The following is a 19,011-nucleotide window of genomic DNA, read 5'->3' as shown; positions in this document are numbered from 1 at the left end:
TGATCAGGCAGAATCGATCACATCACACGGCATACGCGCTAGCCAAGTAGGAGTATAGATCCTAGCTTAGCAAGGTGCCAGACGATCGAGCACCAAATCAGCAAGAGCGCCGTGACATTTCAGCAATCAGGTCGCCTTGTTTAATCGCCAAATTATCCTAATCAATCCAAGGGAGAGAGTACGTCTTCACATGGATGCAATGCGTACAAGTCAATGCACTTGGGGGAGCCAGGAACTGACACAAAATTCATTTACAAGTTACAATTGTACCAGTAGATCAGCAGTAGTAATGAGCATAATCAATGGAATAATAAAATAAATGTAGTGTCCGTGCATGCGTTAGCCTATATATAACGGCTTCTTCTTCTTCCAATTTGCTAAGGCGCCGAGCGAACCAAGTCGCGCAGCTTAAGAGCTTCTTCGTTGTTGCTGCTGCCGTGTGTTGCTAAGCTTCAAGATGTCGCAGAGAGCCGGGAGGCACCAGAGGAGGGCGTCGCAGAGCGTGTTCGTGCTGCCGGAGAACTTCGCCAGCCTCGAGGACGTGGCGGCGGACGTCATCGGCGGCGGCGGCGCCGAGCAGCGGAAGCCCGCGGCGGCGGCGGACGCGTCGTCGGAGCAGCAGCCGGCGAGGATGCAGGCGGGGCGGCACCGGCGGGCAATGTCGATGGCCGTGGCGGCCAGGGACCTGGAGATGATCACGGAGGACATCGCCAGCTACAAGTACGGTGCTTAGGCTACGACCTCACGGCTCACGCATGTGTTGGTACGTGTTCCAACAGCGGCGGCGGTGTACTCCTGGGCTAGGTGCAGAAAAAGGGTTGGGGTGGTGGTTCTTCGATCGAGACTGATCTCGTGTCCTGTTTAGCATGCCGTTTGATTGTTTTTCTCGTGATGTATTTCCTCCTCCTCCTCGTGATGCGTAATTTCTATCTCGATCACAAGTAAAGAGAAGAAAACAAAAAAAAAATCTTCAGGTTGCAACCATGTTCAGGCTACAAAAGGCATCTTTTTTTTCTTTCACTTCCCCAAGCAAAGTGGCGATCCTTTGGTTTTTAGATGCGGCCGAGGTTCCAAAGTTCCAACAGGTTTGTTAGTTACCCTTGACCGGCCATTTCACCGTGGGAGTAGCTATATTTATAGCGCCATATTTTTCACTAAAAAATAGTCGGTATGTTTTTACATTGTAAGTCCTTAAATTACATATGTAATTTTAGTGTATTTACAATGTAAGTCTCAAAATTACATATGTAAGTTCTAAAATTACGTATGTAAATCCCAAAATTACATACTAATTACATATCTAAGTGGTGTGTAACTACCGTGTAAATTTGTATAAAATATGAAAAGTGACATATTCGTTGCAAGAAAACTGTCGATTAAGATATAGCAATTCCGTATATAAAACCAACCGGAAGATCGGGTGGATACGGTTGCCGCAGCGTTTGCATGCGAACGAATCCAATGGACATGAAAACCGACTGAGATTAGTGAAAAATCTGTCGCCATCTTTATAGCAATTCCGTTTCACGATCTACCCTATAATTCACCAACTCACTCTTACACCTACATTACTCATTCATCAAATCTGATGGTCCAGAATCATCCAATCCAATGCCACATATTGTTCCACGTACCCCCTCAACCTCCGCGCGCACGAAAATCACGCCGCTATCGCTCCTCCTCCCACCTCAACCGAAAATCCCCAACGCGCTCTCCTTCCCCCAACCGTCTCCCAACCTACAGCGCTCCGTCGCCTCCCCTCTGCCACCACAAGCGCCGCCGCACTCCCCCTGGCGAACCCTAATCGTCGCCACCACCTCCTCCTCTCTCCCATGCTGCCGTTGATTCCGACGCCCCGCCATCGCGTGCGACGCCGCCCACGCTCTGCCATCGAGCCGCCGTCGACTCCCGCCTTCAGATTGACGCCATCGATGCCCCATCACGCCTTCACATCGACGCCACCGGCGCCCCCTCGCGTCGCTGTCGATTCCCGTCTCTCCACCTCGACCCTCACTCCGATCATCGTCGAATCCCGCCTCCAGATCGATGTCGCCGACGCCCCAACCAGCGCGTCGATTCCCGCCTCCAGATGACACCGCCAGCGTCCCTCACGAGGATCGTCGTCGATTCCCGCCTCCAGATTTACGCCACCAATGCCCCCACACAATGTAGATCGTTGTCACGGGCCGTCGATCCCCGGCCCCTCGCGCCGCCACCGGGACTGCTCACCCACGCACCCCCTTCTATACTGCGACGCCGCCGTCGACTCCCTCGTGCCATCTGCTCTCCGTTGCGCCGCCACCTTAGCCCTCTCCACCGTGACGCGAACAAGGTAATCGTCGCTCGATCCCGTTCCTTCATTATTACAGTGTCATGGCTATTATGTGTGTACGTGCATAAACCTGTGAGAAAATAAATTATTATGCGAATGTGTGGGCAGTGTGGCAAAGAAAGTTATTATCTTAATATGTTTCTCTGATTTAGATTGCAGGCCTAATCTTTTGTCAAGCTAGATAGCGTAATATGGAATTGTGGAAGTACATGTCAAAAAAATAAACTGAGAGGATATTGATTCTTTTGTTTGTTGAGCTTGCAAATTAGTTGAGACCTTGCGGCCATAAGAAACTGATGTTTGATGACCAAGTCGTGCTTCACTGTCCAGTTCTGCTCTATCATTTAGGATTTTCGTTGCCCAGCCAAATGAAAATGCCATTAGTCTCCGGCCCAGCGAAAAAAAAAATGCCATTAGTCTACACATGTTTCCTGTTTTCTTCAAACTGATATTGATGATAGAGGAGACTATGTGAATGCTGTTGGGATTATACAGAACTTTGGGTGGCTGTTGGATAGGATAGGATAAGGTTAATTTGGTTTATGTTTAGCGATAGGACGTACCGGTTCATTTGGGTGCCTGTTGAATGCCTCGTTCGGTCAAAAAAAATTCCTTTATTGTGTGCATGGATTTAAAATTCAAATGCCAGTAGCAATATTTATTCTGTTTTTTTCCTGACCTTTCCTAGACAGACGCATTTCTTTCACTGGGAAATTTGCAGGGTATATTTTCATCCCACAGGGTCATGCATGGTCAATTTGTGTTCATTTGTAGGGTCATGCATGGTGGATGTAAGTATGGATTCAGATCATGGTGGATGTATACATCAAATTTAGGTTTTGGTAACTTGTGTTTTTTCTTGTTGAGATTCAGTTCTGTAGTGATCTAGAAAATAATTTTGGAGAAGCAATAAATAGGAAATGAGTACAAGAAGTATTTGCTAGCTCTAAATGCACAGTTTGACCAGTTGTGTGGTAAATCACCTATTAACACTACTAGAGGTTGGGGCGCACCCTTGGCGTGCCGCCTGTACGCACGTGTGCCGCCCAATAAGCTGATAGCCAGGGAAGAACGGTTAAAAAGTGTTGGTGGGGGAAAAGTAATGAAAGCAGACGGCAATAGATAAGTAGATTGCAGCGCTAACAACATACATATGTCTGATATTTGTAAGGTGCTGCAGTACCTATGATAATAATCTTAAGGTGCAACACTAATTAACATAGCAGTGGCAGTAGAGCTGGTAAGTGGTCCTGAATACATTGACTATTCACGTGTGGTCTACAGAACATCGATGGTCATTTGCATGTCATTTGCATCTGGCTTGCCCTGTAGAAGTGGAAAATGCAGATCGATCCAACGCGTATGCTATTTTTGGCTGCAAATTTTGCCCACCCTTTCTTTAGGACAGAAAGGATGGCACAAAATCCTACTTATCACATTAGCTGGGTAGGATGGAAATGCTACAAATTTCAAATTCCTGCACAGGCACATAGCACATGAAACATAAGCTTTTAATGACGATAGTGTATCACAAGTGCTAGATATATCCAAAGCAGCTGCAAGGCATGTAATATGAACAGAACAACAGCAGATAGAACGCTAGTGCATTAATATGATCCATAACAGAAGGGGGTTTGCTGAACGAGTTCATAGGACTGACAGAGCACCATATGGACATTGACAGTCATGGTTACAATAAATAACATACAAGCAAAAGATGGGGTGATGTGCAGTCGTATGGCAGCGTTTCATAGGAAGTCTCTGCTACGGTATGGAAAGCACACTGACACTAAAGGGCGAAAGAGCAGCAGGTAGAGGACCAAACATGCACATGCATGGACACAGTGGTGCCAGCAATCATGTAAACAAAAGATTGTCTGATACGATGTGCCATGTCAAGCTGCATCGCCAACAGTAAGATTAAGGAAATATGTAGACATAGGGTGGGATCGCTGATGTAGGGTATTGTTCCCCTGAAAAATAATTTAAAGTGATCAGCAATCTAGGTGAAACTAATGCCATGCCCATAGATATATAACAGAACAGGATACTCACATCAGCACAAAAGCTAAGGTGAGCAATTTAGTTCCCTTTCGGTACAGGAGGCTTAGTCTTGCGTGTGCCTGTAGAGCCTGGATCAACACTAAAGCAAAGAGGAACACCTGGTTAATCTAGAAGAACCAAAAACGGGAGAGCAGCGAAAGCGAAATGGTGCAGTCTATTTAACAATGAATGTGACATGCTTCCACCGCTAGTACAAAAATAGGGATTTTCTTATTCGTTCTCAGCTTGAATATGTAGTTTTATACCTTTTCTTTTTGGCTTCAGTTGGTAGGATATCTTTGACCTATAGAACGGGAATAATTAGGTTGCCAGTGTCACTAAAAAAATTCGACCACTAAATTAGCTGGAAAGTGGTGTATTTATGCTTAACCTGAGTATTTGGTTTAGCAGAGGCAGCTGCAATCTAAGAAACATCAACCTCATGAGGCACAACATGTTGCTTATCAGCAGCTTGGTCATCAGTGCGAGAAGAACTGAGCAATATAGCAGATAGCCATCATGGTTAGTAATATTACATGATATGCCTATGCAAAGCAAAAGATATAACTGGTAGGCTGCGTGCAATGGTCAGTGGTAGCAAAACATGGTAGGCCATATGCAGATCATTTTGGAGCGCATTACATCCCATATAAAAGATAATAAATAAGCAACTAATCTGCCTGTAGTAAATAATGTTCTGTAGTTGTCTATGAGCATGTTTCTTTTGATTAGCTAGCAGGCCATGTCATAGTAATGTAAAGTGGTTCTATTTAGCATACAGGCAATTTATACGGCGGAACAAAGTACAGAGTAGACCAGAGGTACGGAATGGCATATGGAAGCAAGAGAAATAGCAAAGACTTATTTAGGTCTATTAGGCCTAGGTAGGATGATTAGGAATATAGATTAACAAGGAACCTACATTAATATGTTCATAATGCATGGTTTCTCACTAAATAGAATGGGTTGGATGCTTATATCTGATTGAAGTGGAGGGACTGACCGTGCTCTGCTATGTAGCAGAGGCAAACCACATTTACTGTTGGCCATAAAAATTAGAAAGCAGATGTAACATAGAGAAAGTTTCAACATATAAGAAGAACAAGAAGTGTGGAAAAACACTTGTACCTAGTAGGAGGGTCAACCGGGCTGGTGTTTTCTTTGCTGGATGGAGCTGTTTCAAAGGTCAATTTTTTCTGTGCTGCTAGAGGCTGGAATAGCAATCAGACATATAAAAAGAAGGGCCATAAAAAAAGCAAAAGGTAATGTATGGGATATGAATGGAAGGGCGTACATGACGGACAATGGATTTCCGCTTCTTGCTGTCACCAGGAAGTTCATCGACTGGATCAGCAGTCGAAGTAGATGAATCGACCGGGGTTGACTCATGAGATTGAGAGGCGTCATCCTTATCCATACCAGAAGCAGCAAGAGCCAAAGGAGTAGAAGGGCCTGCAGATGGACCCTATTCCCTAGGCTGCGGAATAGAACCCTGTCTTCCAAAGAAAGTCTCGATTCCATTAACTTGAAAAGATATATTCCTGTGCATAAGGCTCCGCTCAGTGACAGAGACAGCAAAGGTAAATTTCTGTGAAACAACAGCAGCAATTTCTTTAGGAATATTGTCTGATCTGCCCTGAAATTTGATAAGATTCATAACAGGACGGCCAACAACTTGCTGCGCAACACGTCCAAATAGCACAAACTCTGCTGAATTAGTTCCATCGGTTCCTATCAGGCAAAGACGGTACCTAACATATAAAAATGAAATTTCTGTCATAGAGGCCAAGCAGACATATAAAAAAGGAGCTGAACATGTATGCTGTAGAACATTACTTTGGAATGGCAGTAACTGATGAGCAACCGCTGGAGCATTTATAGCTAGATCCATATGCAGTTGCGGCTCTATGACAACGGGAACAGGATGAAAACCACCATGACTGAGATGGGCTCAACTTAGCTATGGTCACAGTACATGAGAAGCCAGCACCCTGCATAGGAAGTGTTTAGCAATAACCTTGTAGATGAACTAAATGAAAAATACATATGCGAAAGCATATAATATGCTTTTTACAGTGATTACCGCAGCTTCCCATGGATCAATCTTTTTAAGGTCAGCAACAGATTTATGCTCCAACCGTGCTGGGCGTTGTGACGAACCAAAGGACTCTGCTCCGGTTGATATCCACTGGATCTTTGGAGCACTATCACCCAGGCTAATCAAGGCATGGAAAACGACATGTTAGAGAAAGGGGGTAGAACTCTAAAAAATTATTAACTCTGTTGTGAGGGGCTTTTACTAACCTATCAAAGAACTGGTTTATCTCTGGTATGTCCTCATTTAAATACCATTTGCAGGCTGATCCTCCACTAAGAGTTTCTTCATCTACATAATACATAGGAGAAATGATTGTGGAGACAACAAAAAAAAAACAAGTGTACATTGAAGATACAACACCGGCATCAGAAAATAAAGAGAGAACTAAACATGCAGAGAAGGAGAAAAGCTTACTATTATATGCTTTCATAAGAGTATCAACAAAGATACCAACGACAGCATTATCTTGGCCAACACTATGAACAGCATCAGCATCAAAGTCGGGAGCATGCTCTCCCCATAGGACAAGTTTAACCTCACAGTTCCTATTCGGAAGAATGAACGGTTATCAAAATAATTGGCCATGCATTGGAGGTCAGGGTCATAAACAACAAGCTGGTAAAGACTAGAACAACAAGTAAATCACGGAGGCTACGTACGCAAGATCCCTTAGAGCAATGACCCTCTTAGGTGTGTCTGACGTTTTAGACGCCATTCGGACATAGGCTAGCTTTGATACCCCAATGATCATACCGATCACATCTAAAAAGAATTAAGAACAGTGGTTGGTAAATTGATAAATGCTATAAATAGCATAAATAATGGAAAGTAATGGTAAAGGAAAGAACAAACCAGTGAAGTACTCTTGCATCCCAACGCGCAGGCTTAGATATGAGAATTGAACCAAATTAAACACATGGGATGGGAAATCAGCAGGAACTTCATTGACCTGTTCCACGTTTGTCCATGGAGTAAGCTTGATCATATACTTGTTAGGGAAGGGCTTGTATGCAGGTTTGCTAGGCAAAATAAGGAACTTGCTAAAAGTGTAGACTTTCGATTCCTGAAGAAGTGGTCTGAACTTATCAGCCTCAACGCCTGGAATTTCAGCATACATTGCATTTCCCTACATAAGCATTTAAATCGTAAGCAAATCAAATTGGACAGGGAATATAAAGGTGCCCTGCATTCGGACTAATGAGATATACCTTCTCATCAATAAGCACCAGATCAACATGTATAGGAGGCAGATCGTCAGCTGTACCAGTGTAGTCCCACATTCTTGCTATCTTTGCACGGATCTTCCAGCCTCTGCTTGCTGGGGATATGTCACACAGCAAATCGAAAGCCATCTATAGGAAAGCAAAAAACAAGGTCATGCAAAAGGGCAAAAAAAGCATAAAATAAGCAGATAAATATGTGGTGCATCACCTATGGCAAAGAGTATAGTAGGACAGCAAACAAAAGCGCAGCATAACCAGGTAATATACAGGATCCATAGAACAGCATAGCAAACTTTTAGATATAAACAAAACAAGTATATATGTACACCGCAGGAATAAAATAAACAAAACGACAGCAACCACCAACTATCTAAGAGCAGCGAATATTTCGCGATAAACGATGTTTCGAGTACGAGAGGTGCAATTCCCGTTGTCATCTTCGATAAGTACTTTCAAGCCTGCACGGGAAGTGACACGAGAAAGAGCAACGTATAGCTGACCATGGGAAAATACTGGGCTTTTCAAGTAAATGCCAACTGAACGTAGACTCTGTCCTTGACTTTTATTTATAGTCATAGCATAGCACACACGAACAGGAAACTGACGGCGCTGTAATGTAAAAGGCCATTTCTTATTGTTTGCAGATAGAGTTATTCTTGGGATATAAATAGTCTGACCAATATTGGAACCAGTTATGATACGCGCCTCTATTACTCGGTCACCTAGATTTGTAACAATCATTCTCGTTCCATTGCAAAGGCCAGCACTCTGATCTAGATTTCTCAAAAGCATTATGGGCACACCTTTTTTTAAGCACAATTGATGATCAGGATAATTGTTAACTTTAATTGAGTTCAAAAATTCGATTGGATACAAAACATCTAAATCATCACATTTCTCATTTGTTTTTGCAAGGGAATCAAAGCTTAGGTATTCTTTCATCTCGTCAGGGACAAGCTCTAGTACACGAGAATTAATAGTGCCACATATATCATTTGTAGGTGAAACAATAGCACGATCTTGTAGATATATAGGATCACTATAATGTTCAGCAAAATCAGTATAGACTGCGGATATAATAGCTCCAATTTTATCATCATTATCCATGACTAAGAGATCGTGTGGGATATCAACCCAAGTTGGTTCAGTGTCAGTATCACGAGCACTTGCAGCTGTTGTACCATCGCCGATAGAAAGAATCCAATCACTAAAGTCAGCGATTTCATGTTGTACCTCAGGGCTTAGAGAGCTAGAACGCAAACGCATATTGATCGATAGCTCTAAAATAGACACATGTGACCAGAGAGGGGACCTTGATATTGCAGCATCAATTGTTTTTGATCTAACACCCCCTTCCACAACAGGTAAAATCTGACGAAAGTCCCCACCAAGCACAACAACCATACCACCAAAGGGTAATGATGCAGCAGAAGGATCATCCTCAGCAAAGATATCACGCAATGTCCTATCTAAGGCCTCAAAACATCGACGGTGAGTCATCAGAGCTTCATCCCATATAATAAGTGAAGTGGACTTAATAAGATCAGCTAGCATTGTACCTCGCTTTATATGGCAAATAGTTGATTCATCAACCTCTATTGGAATTTTAAACCGGGAATGAGCAGTTCTACCGCCGAGCAAAAGTAATGAAGCAACTCCCGATGATGCAACAGCAAGAACAATTTTTTTTGAGATCTAAGGTAGGTAACAATACAATTCCACAGAAACGTTTTCCCAGTGCCGCCATAGCCAGAAACAAAGTAAAAAGCAGGTGATTCCGTCATGACGCTTTGCACAATACGATCATATGCATTTCGTTGATCAACATTAAGCTGGTCATATAGCAATGGAGCATTCACATATAAATCATCTATATCATAAGACATTTCATCGTCAATCAATCTATTTGCTGATTGAAAGGAGCTATCACAATTGATGCTTGGCAAATTAAAAGAAGACATAGAAACACCGTTGCGAACAAACAATGTATGCAATTCTTGTAGAACCATATTTCTAAGTTGAGTATCAGGAACAGAGTACGAAGAGTTATTTAAGGCTTGCTGCAGATTAAACAGAATATCATCAACCATCGCATGCCAATGCTTCTCAAAAAACGCACTCTCATCAGCAATACCACAATGAACAATCATCAACACAAAAAGCGATCTAAGCTGGCCGCCGGATGCCCAACTATCAGCCTCATCAAATGCATACGACCATTCTCTATCATCACCAAGCAACCCTCTAGCAGCACAAGCCTCCTTAAACGTATCATAAACAACGCCGTCATATGTTCTAATATCCTCATAACTTCTAGCGCCTTTTACGTACATGAGCAACATCCTCATAAAATATCCTTCGCCTGCAGAAGGATGGATGTAATACATCCTACCAATCTTATAGTCGTGCTGCCTTTTTTTCCAACTTTTTAAATCATCTTCCCAAGTAAACATCGTAGGATATTCGCAATATGTTAGGTGACGGCCTTGCGGGAATAGATCATTAGCGACAAACCACTCAGTCAATGTTGTTTTTTGTAAAAATGTATTTGAAACCATAGATGCTAAATTTGTGTCTGATCTAAAAGAGACCACGTTCATGTTCGGTAATGGCATGCTAAACGTTCAACAGAAGGGTTTCTAAAATGAATATCATATGCATATAATCTCCACATAGATTGCTTATCACATAAATATCGACACGCAATAAACTCAGCCATCTCATCCCTTGGCGGCTTAACAGTGAAATCAGCACCACGCATCTTTTTGCTAGAGCTTGGTGTACCACTATCGTCAACTGCAACACGCCCTAACTTCCTTTTTCTCACTTTGGTAAACTTTATGTTGGCATGATCAGACCCTTTTGTGACATATTTAAAAAGATATTTGATCATTTTAGATTTGTTGCACCACTCAACATTTATATGAGCCTCAAACTTACGCAGCAGCGCTATATTGTACGGAACAACTGAACGATTATCAAGTTTCACATTGTTTTTATATGCAAATCTACCATTGTCACGCCGTCTATAAACAATGAAACCCTTATCATCTACAGTTGTCTCGGAAGCAAAATCTTTTGGATATTTTTTAGAACAAACCCCATTTTTCATGCAAGCACACTTTCTATTGGCATCACCACAAGGACCATGCATCATAAATTCTTCAACAAGTAAGTAATCAAGCTCATTTTCATTAGGATCAGGAAGTTCAGCGCTGATGTATGTATCCACAACAGATGGTGTGGCGTCTGTGCTTGGTGCATCACGCCACCAGTATATGCACGTGGGGAAGGCCCCTCTTCTGAAATTCCACGCTATAAAGTACTACAAACATATCATAGGCAAAACAACCAAATAAAAATCAATAAAACAATAGACCATAAAGAGCACAGCTAAGTTAAGGGCAAAAAAAAGAGCACTAACCAGCACGCACACGACCAAATGGAACACCAGCCATAATATCAGAAACCATCTCATCAAGTTTCATTTTAAAAACTCTACAAACAATGTCAGAACGATCTGTCGAACGCTGCCCTGGCTCAAAGCGCAATGCTTCTTCAATCTCAGGCCATTTCGGATTACAAGTAAAAGTGGTAAACACATCAGGGGCGCCATACACACGACAAATAGCAACCGCATCCTGATAATTTTGGTACATATATCTTCTCCCGCCAGTGAAGCTTGCAGGGAGAATTCGTCGCTTACCAACACTATTACCGTCTAAACAACCTTTGGCGACTGCATCTGCAATGCCTTGAACGTGTTCGCATCTAAAATCGCCCTGGTGTTCATCTATAAATGTCAATCTACCCTCGTCAACACACGCAAAACCATCAACTTGACTTTGGGAGGACAAACGACCGCAACATAAATATGGGTTGAACTGGTCTCGACGATAGTGGCAACAGTAACAATAATGTTCTTGCATGGAAGCCTTAGTACGTATATCAGTGCGATTTAAATCAACCCCCCTCAAATTTATACCAAGCTGAAAACCACGTTCACCATATGGGAATAACAGTGGGTATTGTAAGGCCATGTAAGCAGGATGCAAGCTAGATACATGATGGAGTGGACCAGGAATGCTCTGCACAATTATATCACGTTTTGCATTTTCCAATGAAAAATCACCTACAATTAACCCAGCTAGTTCATCGGCTGTTGGTAATTCATACTGAACAGGCCCTTCCTCCTACAATCTTAATTGCTAATTGTTCATCACCGTGTTCAGCCAGCCGATCTCTCGCGAGCCTAAACTGCTTAACCAAAGGATTACAATTGTCTAGCATGTCTAGCAATTCAGCAGCTATCTCAGGATCTAGATCACAGCTACCATTCTCTTCACCAAGAACAGCAAGCATTCTGTTTTGGACCTCATTTTGAGTATCATAAATATACAGCTGAGCAAATTTTGGTGGATTATCTTCATTAGGCAAGAGCGAACCTATACGGTGATAGACCTGGCCATTTATTTTAAAGACATAAGGACCACCACCCTGGTTTAAACTATCGTCAATATCTGCACCCATCGAAGTGAAAGTAAACAGCGAATTGTACTGACGTATATGCTGCAAAAAATGTTTACTTCGAGCATCTCCATCAAATTTAAGAAGTGAATTCAAAGGTTCTGGTGGCTGCGCAAATGGAGGGACAAAAATTTTCCCACCTTTGCAACAAAGGTTGTAACAGACACGGCGCTTGGTAATAGCAGAATCTTTCTTGCACCGTTCCTGGTACCAGAACTGAGCAGCGCACAAACGGCAGCGATACTCAGGAGGGCCATAATCACACCTATCCTTTGAAGTCTCTGTGCAAGCATTCAAAAAAAGAAATTTATGTTTAAACCCAGCATGCTGGCATTGCAAACAAGGGAATGGAAACGAATCAGAGATGAAAGCAACCTCTCAAAAACTTGGCATAATCACTGTCAAACTTGTTGCAAGAGACAGGAGCAATACGGCAAGGTTTTTTGCCTATAGGGAAGGAGACATAACGTCCATGTAAGCCATGTCAGCAAGAACATATGCAGAAAACCAAAGATCCAATGGAAAAACCTGCAGCCACCAATCGTTTCATGGCCAATTTTTTTGAACGCATTTGCCGTCTTTTTGAAGAATACCATGCAGGGTAGATAGGGAAAAATCCATCGTCTACCAAAGCGAGAAAAATATATGAGCAACGACTACATAAATATAAACAAGCCACAACAACAGTCGCACACAGATCAGTAAATCACATACCCTGACGGGGTGGAGCAACAGTCTCCCAAACATATTCGCTGGCAGCTGAATTAGAGGAAGATGCTAAACAAGCAACAGACGATTTAATCTTTCCACCCAGGAAAAGATATAAAATCTAAAGCGTCTAAAAAAACAAACCGCAACAAACCATACATCTAAGAGAAGCGCTGCTACGCTCTAGCAATCGGCGATCCCGTCGACGAGCAGGCCTAACCACACAACCCCCTTCCATATAGGAACTAAACGCACAGAAAAACAGAAATGTCGTGCACACATATAGAACATATAACCCACAAGGAAAAGCGCAGCTCGAATAATGTATAGATAGCTGAAGCAACAGAGGCCAATTGTTATACCTTAGCCGACATGTACGGGCACAGAAGATGTGGTCCGCAACCTGCAGGGAATAAGAATGTAATTTAAGCTGGATATCAGATAAAAGAAAGAACATACACCAAACCACAAGGCACAAATAAACTACAAAACAAAAAGGATGTCAGCCCCAAAGAAATAGCAAAGAAACAAAGCTCACCTGAACAGGAGCTGATGGTAAAGGGAACAGCAGCACAACAGTAACGAACGTATCGCACGGACCTGACCGCGACAATAAGCACCTGCGCCAAAAAAAAATCGATATGAAGGGAAAAAAAACATGTAAACGTACAGAGATGCACTTAAGGAAAGACTCAAAAATACAAATGAACCACATGGTTCTGCACGAAAAGAAAACACCACGGGACACACTCTGAATGGCGAAACATGATCCAATAATGAATCAGAACCAGGAAAAAAAAGCAATGATATTTGTCATTAACTAACGACCGTGTGCTTCATCTATGTAATAGCCACCATCTATTTACTGAAAGAAGTATATACTGAAAGAAGAACAACAAAGATAAGCAATGATCCACTGTCAAAAGGGAAACATGAACACGGGGAAAATCGCCTAAAACCTAAAAACTCTGTGACAGTAAATCCCGTGCAACAAACAGGCCAGTACATGGCTACCTGAGATGCACCAAGCCTAATCACAGGATAAAAAGGAAACACACGGCACAGACAGAAAGGAAGGCAGCTAGGCCAGATACAGAAAACCCACCAGCACACGCGTTCACCCCCCAGGGTCCATGATCAAACGAAGAAAGCACAACAGCGGAGAATGGGCTAGAACAGACGACAAGAAGAACAGCGAACGGGCACCAAAAGGCAATGCAAAGGAAATGGTGAAAAAGCAGAAGGGAAAGAGAAGATTGGCAGGCAATGAGCTACTTATACTGGTAAACAAAACAAAAAAATATGTAACATAAAAAACAACATACTCAGAGGCTGTCAATAGGACCCCACAGATGACAGGGCCATCGGTCAACCACAGCATACGACGTAACACATCAGTGCTCTGACGGAGGCCATCCTCGAGCTCTCCGTGTTCGCCTCGAACGCCGAGCAGTAACACTGCGCCGGACAAAGGGCACATCGGCGGAGCCTACTACAGCGGCCAACTGCAATTGGCATGGACCACGACTACGTGGGGCCCGAACAGCAGCGGAGCATGATTGGCTATAGCCGTGGGACCGACCACTCGCCGGAACACGCACAGACACCACCAACCACCTCGCAGCCCCGACGACCGGCTGCCATTGACCAGGCATGCTCGAGCTCTCCGTCCCGCCCTCGAACGACGAGTGGTGGTGAGTGCACCTGACACTGGCCGCACTGGCGGGATCCTCCCGCAGCGACGAGACTCGACTGGCATACACCACAATGGCCCAATCAGAGCATCTTGAGTGGTGTGAGCGGGCACCCTGAACGATTTGTACCATGCTCTGATATGCAGCGACAAGTGAGGAAGAACAACAAGCAAACATCCAACACCAATTAACTGGCCATCCATTACCAGGGAGAAAATGTATAAGGAGGAAGAAATCACACCAGGCATGCAGATTCGGCACTGAGATAAAAAGAGCATCGACTCAATACCAAATCAGGGGGGCAAAACAATGGAGCCGCTGATATCGGAGCAAAAATCGCACGGAATGGCGCGGCCAACGACGAAGAGGAAATGCGAGTGCATCCAGAAAATGCCACGTCGTCCCCTTCCTTCTTTACCACGGATGAACCGCCCAAGCTGCCACGGACACACTCAAAGACACGTGCCTTCACATGCACCAATAAACGCAGCCCGTACACATGAAACGCGACCACCGTTTCTGAACAGCGCGAACAAACTAAATTTGCCGCAGCCAGCGTGGACCCCCACCTCTGTGGGGAGGAAATGACCCCATCGACCGTCGTCGTCGTCGCCACCGCCGCCGCCGCCGCATCATGGGGGAGGTAGGCGGGGTAAGCAGGGGGACCGGAGGCAGGCGGGGTGAGAAAGGGATAGCAAGGAGCGGCAGCGGTGGCGCTCGGCGACGGCGATGGCGGTGGCGGAGGTGGAGACGGCTGCACTCGGTGACGGCGGCAGCGGCGGCGGCGGCGGGAGAAGAAGAGGGAGAGGGTGAGATGGCAGGCACTCGGTGGCGGCGCGGGACAAGGAGAGCGGCGGCGGCGCTCTGCGGCGGCAGCAGGAGTGGAGGCGGCGGCGCGAGGGGGCGGAGGCGGCGCTCGGCGACGTGGACGGGGCGAGGGGGAGGGGGAGGCGGAGGCGGCGCGTGAGGGGGCGGAGGCGGCGCTCGGCGACGTGGACGGGGCGAGGGGGAGGGGGGGCGGAGGCGGCGGCGCGAGGGTAGGCGCAGGCGGCGGGAGTGGAGGCGGCGGCGGCGCTCGGCGACGTGGACGGGGCGAGGGGGAGGGGGAGGCGGAGGCGGCGGCGGCGCGAGGGTAGGCGCAGGCGGCGGCGGCGCGGGAGGGGGGCGGGAGAGGGAGAGGCGGCAGCTAGGGCTTTGGGGGGTATGCGTTAGTGGATGCTGTTTTGCGGAAAAGCCCCTCTTCTTCCACATATCACAAAAAAGCCCCTTTCCGCGATTATTCCTCTTCAAACACAGGACGCTAGGGACCTATACATTATTACGAAAAATCGGAGGGCTTTTTCACATAATTTCCACCCCGCGCGTACTGTAGCTACTGTAGCAAAATCCGACGTGGACGCAGCGAGCGAGCGCCCATCCCGCCGTCCTTAATATTCTCCAATTACTTTGTCATAAAGAATATATTTTTCATTTAAAAAAACTAATCTCATACTGACATATATTAGCGTGCATGGTCCCCTTAAAAGTTAGGTTTAATCAAAAAATGCGTTAAGGTGGCTGCAAGGTCTCTGCTGCCCTAACCGAATGGCTAGGAGTAAAATTTGGATCTACGATTCACCTCAGCTAAGTTAGGCCCTCTTTGTTTAGGCTTAGACTTTTAAGTCAGCTTATTGGCTTATATGATTTATAAGCCGGTAGATTTAATGTCCTAAGTTTAGTGGTGGAGTCATACATCAACCTCACATAAGCCAAAAAAGCTTCTCCAATCTAGCTTTTGGCTTAATAGTGTTAGAGTGGCTTATGGCTTTAAAAAAAGCCAAACAAATAAGTTGCTTGTTTGTTTAGGCTTAGACTTTTCGGCTTATAAGTTGGCTTATAAGCCTGAACAAATAGGGCCTTACTATATTTTACAAGACTACAATTACAGTTTCTGGTGCATTTGCCAAGCACTATTCAGGAGGATATTAGTTTTTTTGTGGTCCTGGTATATGTACATATGGGATAAATGCATGGTGGATGCACCGAACAGAAACACACCAACATGCCCACGTCAATAACCCAACCATTGATATTTTGGTGCTTATTTAGGATGTTTGCATGAATTAGTAGTACTAGATTGCAACCAGGTCAACGCTCTTACTGAAAACAGCCATTTGAATGGACAGAAGTCTAACAGTAGTGGTAGTCAAATCGATCATCAACCTTTTGAGGTTATATATTTTTCATCTGCTTCTGCATAAAATACATCAAATGCTAGACTTCCGAGTGAACTTGATCGAAATGCTTGCAGAACATATGTGTGTGCAGAAATTGGATTAAAACAATTATTTTTTTCTCCACGAGCTTCACATTCATGTGTCCTACAGAAACATACTACTAACTGAAGCATCTGTTCAGTTTGTCACGTTAATGACAAAAAATCGAAATCACCTACTGAGAATTAATTTGTTTATGCAGGCATTTATTACAGTCCATGATGCCCACACGCAGGACTTGTCTTCAGCACTGTCCAGGCATTAATTTTGAACATGACCAGGTAACGTCCCCTCTGGCTTTCGTACATGAACCAAAGGTAACAACAGTTAGTTATATACTTTTCAGGAAATAATTTTGAACATGAGCAGATAGACGTAAAATTATATACCCTAAGAGCATATGATGACAATGTAGCTAACTACTAAATTTGGACCATGCTGAATATTATAAGATGGAACATCTTGGTAGTTAGTAATATTATGCTGAATAGTTCGTATATATCCGGTTGGATGTAGAGGCCGGGTAAAAAAATACCCTTCTCTAAAAAAATAAAAAAAATATGCTGAATAGTTAGTGGCTTTGATTAATCTCTCTGTCTTCTTGCATGGAGTAGCACAATTATATAACCAGCTGGGTACTTGGTACCTTGTTGCCACCCTAAAAAAATGATGGCACCATACATAAATTTGCTTGTGTTAAAATGTATTGCCATCATAGCGTTGTAACTTATACCTTGCCTTCATGGAAGATAGTAGTTTATTTTAAATGGAAGACAGTAATATGCTTTGTTCAAATTGATCTTCCAGATGCATAGGTTTATGAAATGCTATGATCTAGATGAATAGGTTTCCTGACTATTGTTATTCATTTAAAATAGAACCAAATATGCTGAAACTATTCATCACTGAAAAAAGTCAAATAGAATTATACTGTCACACCGCACTTTCATAAGTTTCTATTGATACTGGATTTTATTCTCTTTATGTTCCTTCAGTATTTTATCTTATATATCAGAATTAAATAGTTTACAAGAATATGAGTGAGAATTATATTATTATTGATCCGTTTCTGTTGTTTGCCACTGTACCACCTATGCATGCTTGCCTATTCTCTTGAACCACATCGTATCGTTCTTAATTTTCCTGAAATGTTGCATGCATTCTTTGTTTTTTTCGGACTGCTTTCTGTGGTGCCTAGTTGTTGGTAGTGTGCAATATTGATGATTTACGCGTCCTGTGTATTCGTAGGGTATAATGAAATTTGATCTGAACATATGAAATTTGACACATGCATTTCCATGATCCGAAAAGTTTATCTGCAGATTTAACAAAATATTCATGTTCATTTTACCTTTTTCAACTCATTTACATGAACAAAATTGGAGCCATGTAAAAGCCTATATATTTACTTTGATACATATTTTTGCTTTAATAGAATCCGGGATATTTTGCCAAATATTTTGGGAGTTAAATTACTACTGCTAAGTGATGAATATGTCTTTATAAGCGTGTGCCTCGTGGTAGGCAAACACACTGTCTTCAATATGGTGCTTCTACTGATATGCGTTCGATAGAGAAGTTCATGTGGCTTCTTGAGGTGCTCTATAAGGAGGAAGGTGACCAGTGAGGAGTAGAAGCTGCAGAATGTTTCCAGGCGATGCATGTATTGAAAAAATAGCACCTGTAGAACTTGCAGGTGATATTTGTATCTATATTTTACTTCTAAACATTGTGTTTTGAAATGTTAAAATATTGTAGAACTCTATTCATGGTCAACTTTGGGAAGTTATTAACAGTATAATAATATTCATGAGAACAATACAAATATCTCTATCGTTATTTTATTCCTGAATCTTAAATATTACCTTTTGGTTTTTGCATTATCAATTATCACCATTGCGTTAGCACGGGCATATTACTAGTGTTCGTTAATTCTCCCGTGATCGGGAGACTTTGGAAGCGCTCCATGGCGTTTGGAAAGGAACCTCCAGCGCTCTCACCGCCGTGCAGAATCGCCGAATTTTGTTCATTTTTAATTTTTTTAATATTTACAGAAATACTATACCGGTGAAAATATTTACAGAAATAGACCCTGCAACCCTTCCTGAGGGTGGCAGGATGATGCGTGTGA

The 19,011-nt window shown here is 43.4% G+C and overlaps 2 protein-coding genes and 1 long non-coding RNA gene across 3 annotated transcripts; 2 read left to right on the top strand and 1 right to left on the bottom strand.

Moving 5' to 3' along the window:
• The first annotated feature begins 378 nt into the window (after positions 1-378).
• Positions 379-1,042, top strand: LOC4327374 (uncharacterized). The gene has a single exon (XM_015786675.3). The coding sequence runs from the start codon at positions 458-460 to the stop codon at positions 731-733; it is 276 nt and encodes a 91-aa protein (XP_015642161.1). The 5' UTR covers positions 379-457; the 3' UTR covers positions 734-1,042.
• A 2,863-nt stretch (positions 1,043-3,905) lies between these two features.
• Positions 3,906-15,803, bottom strand: LOC4327373 (replication protein A 70 kDa DNA-binding subunit D). Its single transcript, XM_015766110.3, has 16 exons — positions 14,915-15,803; positions 13,470-13,551; positions 13,294-13,334; positions 7,682-7,825; positions 7,326-7,599; positions 7,133-7,235; positions 6,888-7,018; positions 6,680-6,761; positions 6,459-6,591; positions 6,212-6,366; positions 5,670-6,126; positions 5,504-5,586; positions 4,767-4,869; positions 4,642-4,679; positions 4,388-4,475; positions 3,906-4,305 (listed from the first exon to the last, which is right to left on the bottom strand). The coding sequence occupies exons 3-11, from the start codon at positions 13,303-13,305 to the stop codon at positions 5,841-5,843; spliced, it is 1,320 nt and encodes a 439-aa protein (XP_015621596.1). The 5' UTR covers positions 13,306-13,334; positions 13,470-13,551; positions 14,915-15,803; the 3' UTR covers positions 3,906-4,305; positions 4,388-4,475; positions 4,642-4,679; positions 4,767-4,869; positions 5,504-5,586; positions 5,670-5,840.
• A 1,160-nt stretch (positions 15,804-16,963) lies between these two features.
• Positions 16,964-18,656, top strand: LOC136356259 (uncharacterized). Its single transcript, XR_010740938.1, has 2 exons — positions 16,964-17,161; positions 18,405-18,656. It is a non-coding gene; the product is annotated as an uncharacterized lncRNA (long non-coding RNA).
• The last annotated feature ends 355 nt before the right edge of the window (positions 18,657-19,011 follow it).

Source organism: Oryza sativa, chromosome 1 (assembly GCF_034140825.1).
Source record: "Oryza sativa Japonica Group chromosome 1, ASM3414082v1".
NCBI classification, from domain to species: Eukaryota; Viridiplantae; Streptophyta; class Magnoliopsida; order Poales; family Poaceae; genus Oryza; species Oryza sativa.
This window is presented reverse-complemented; position numbering and strand designations above follow the sequence as displayed.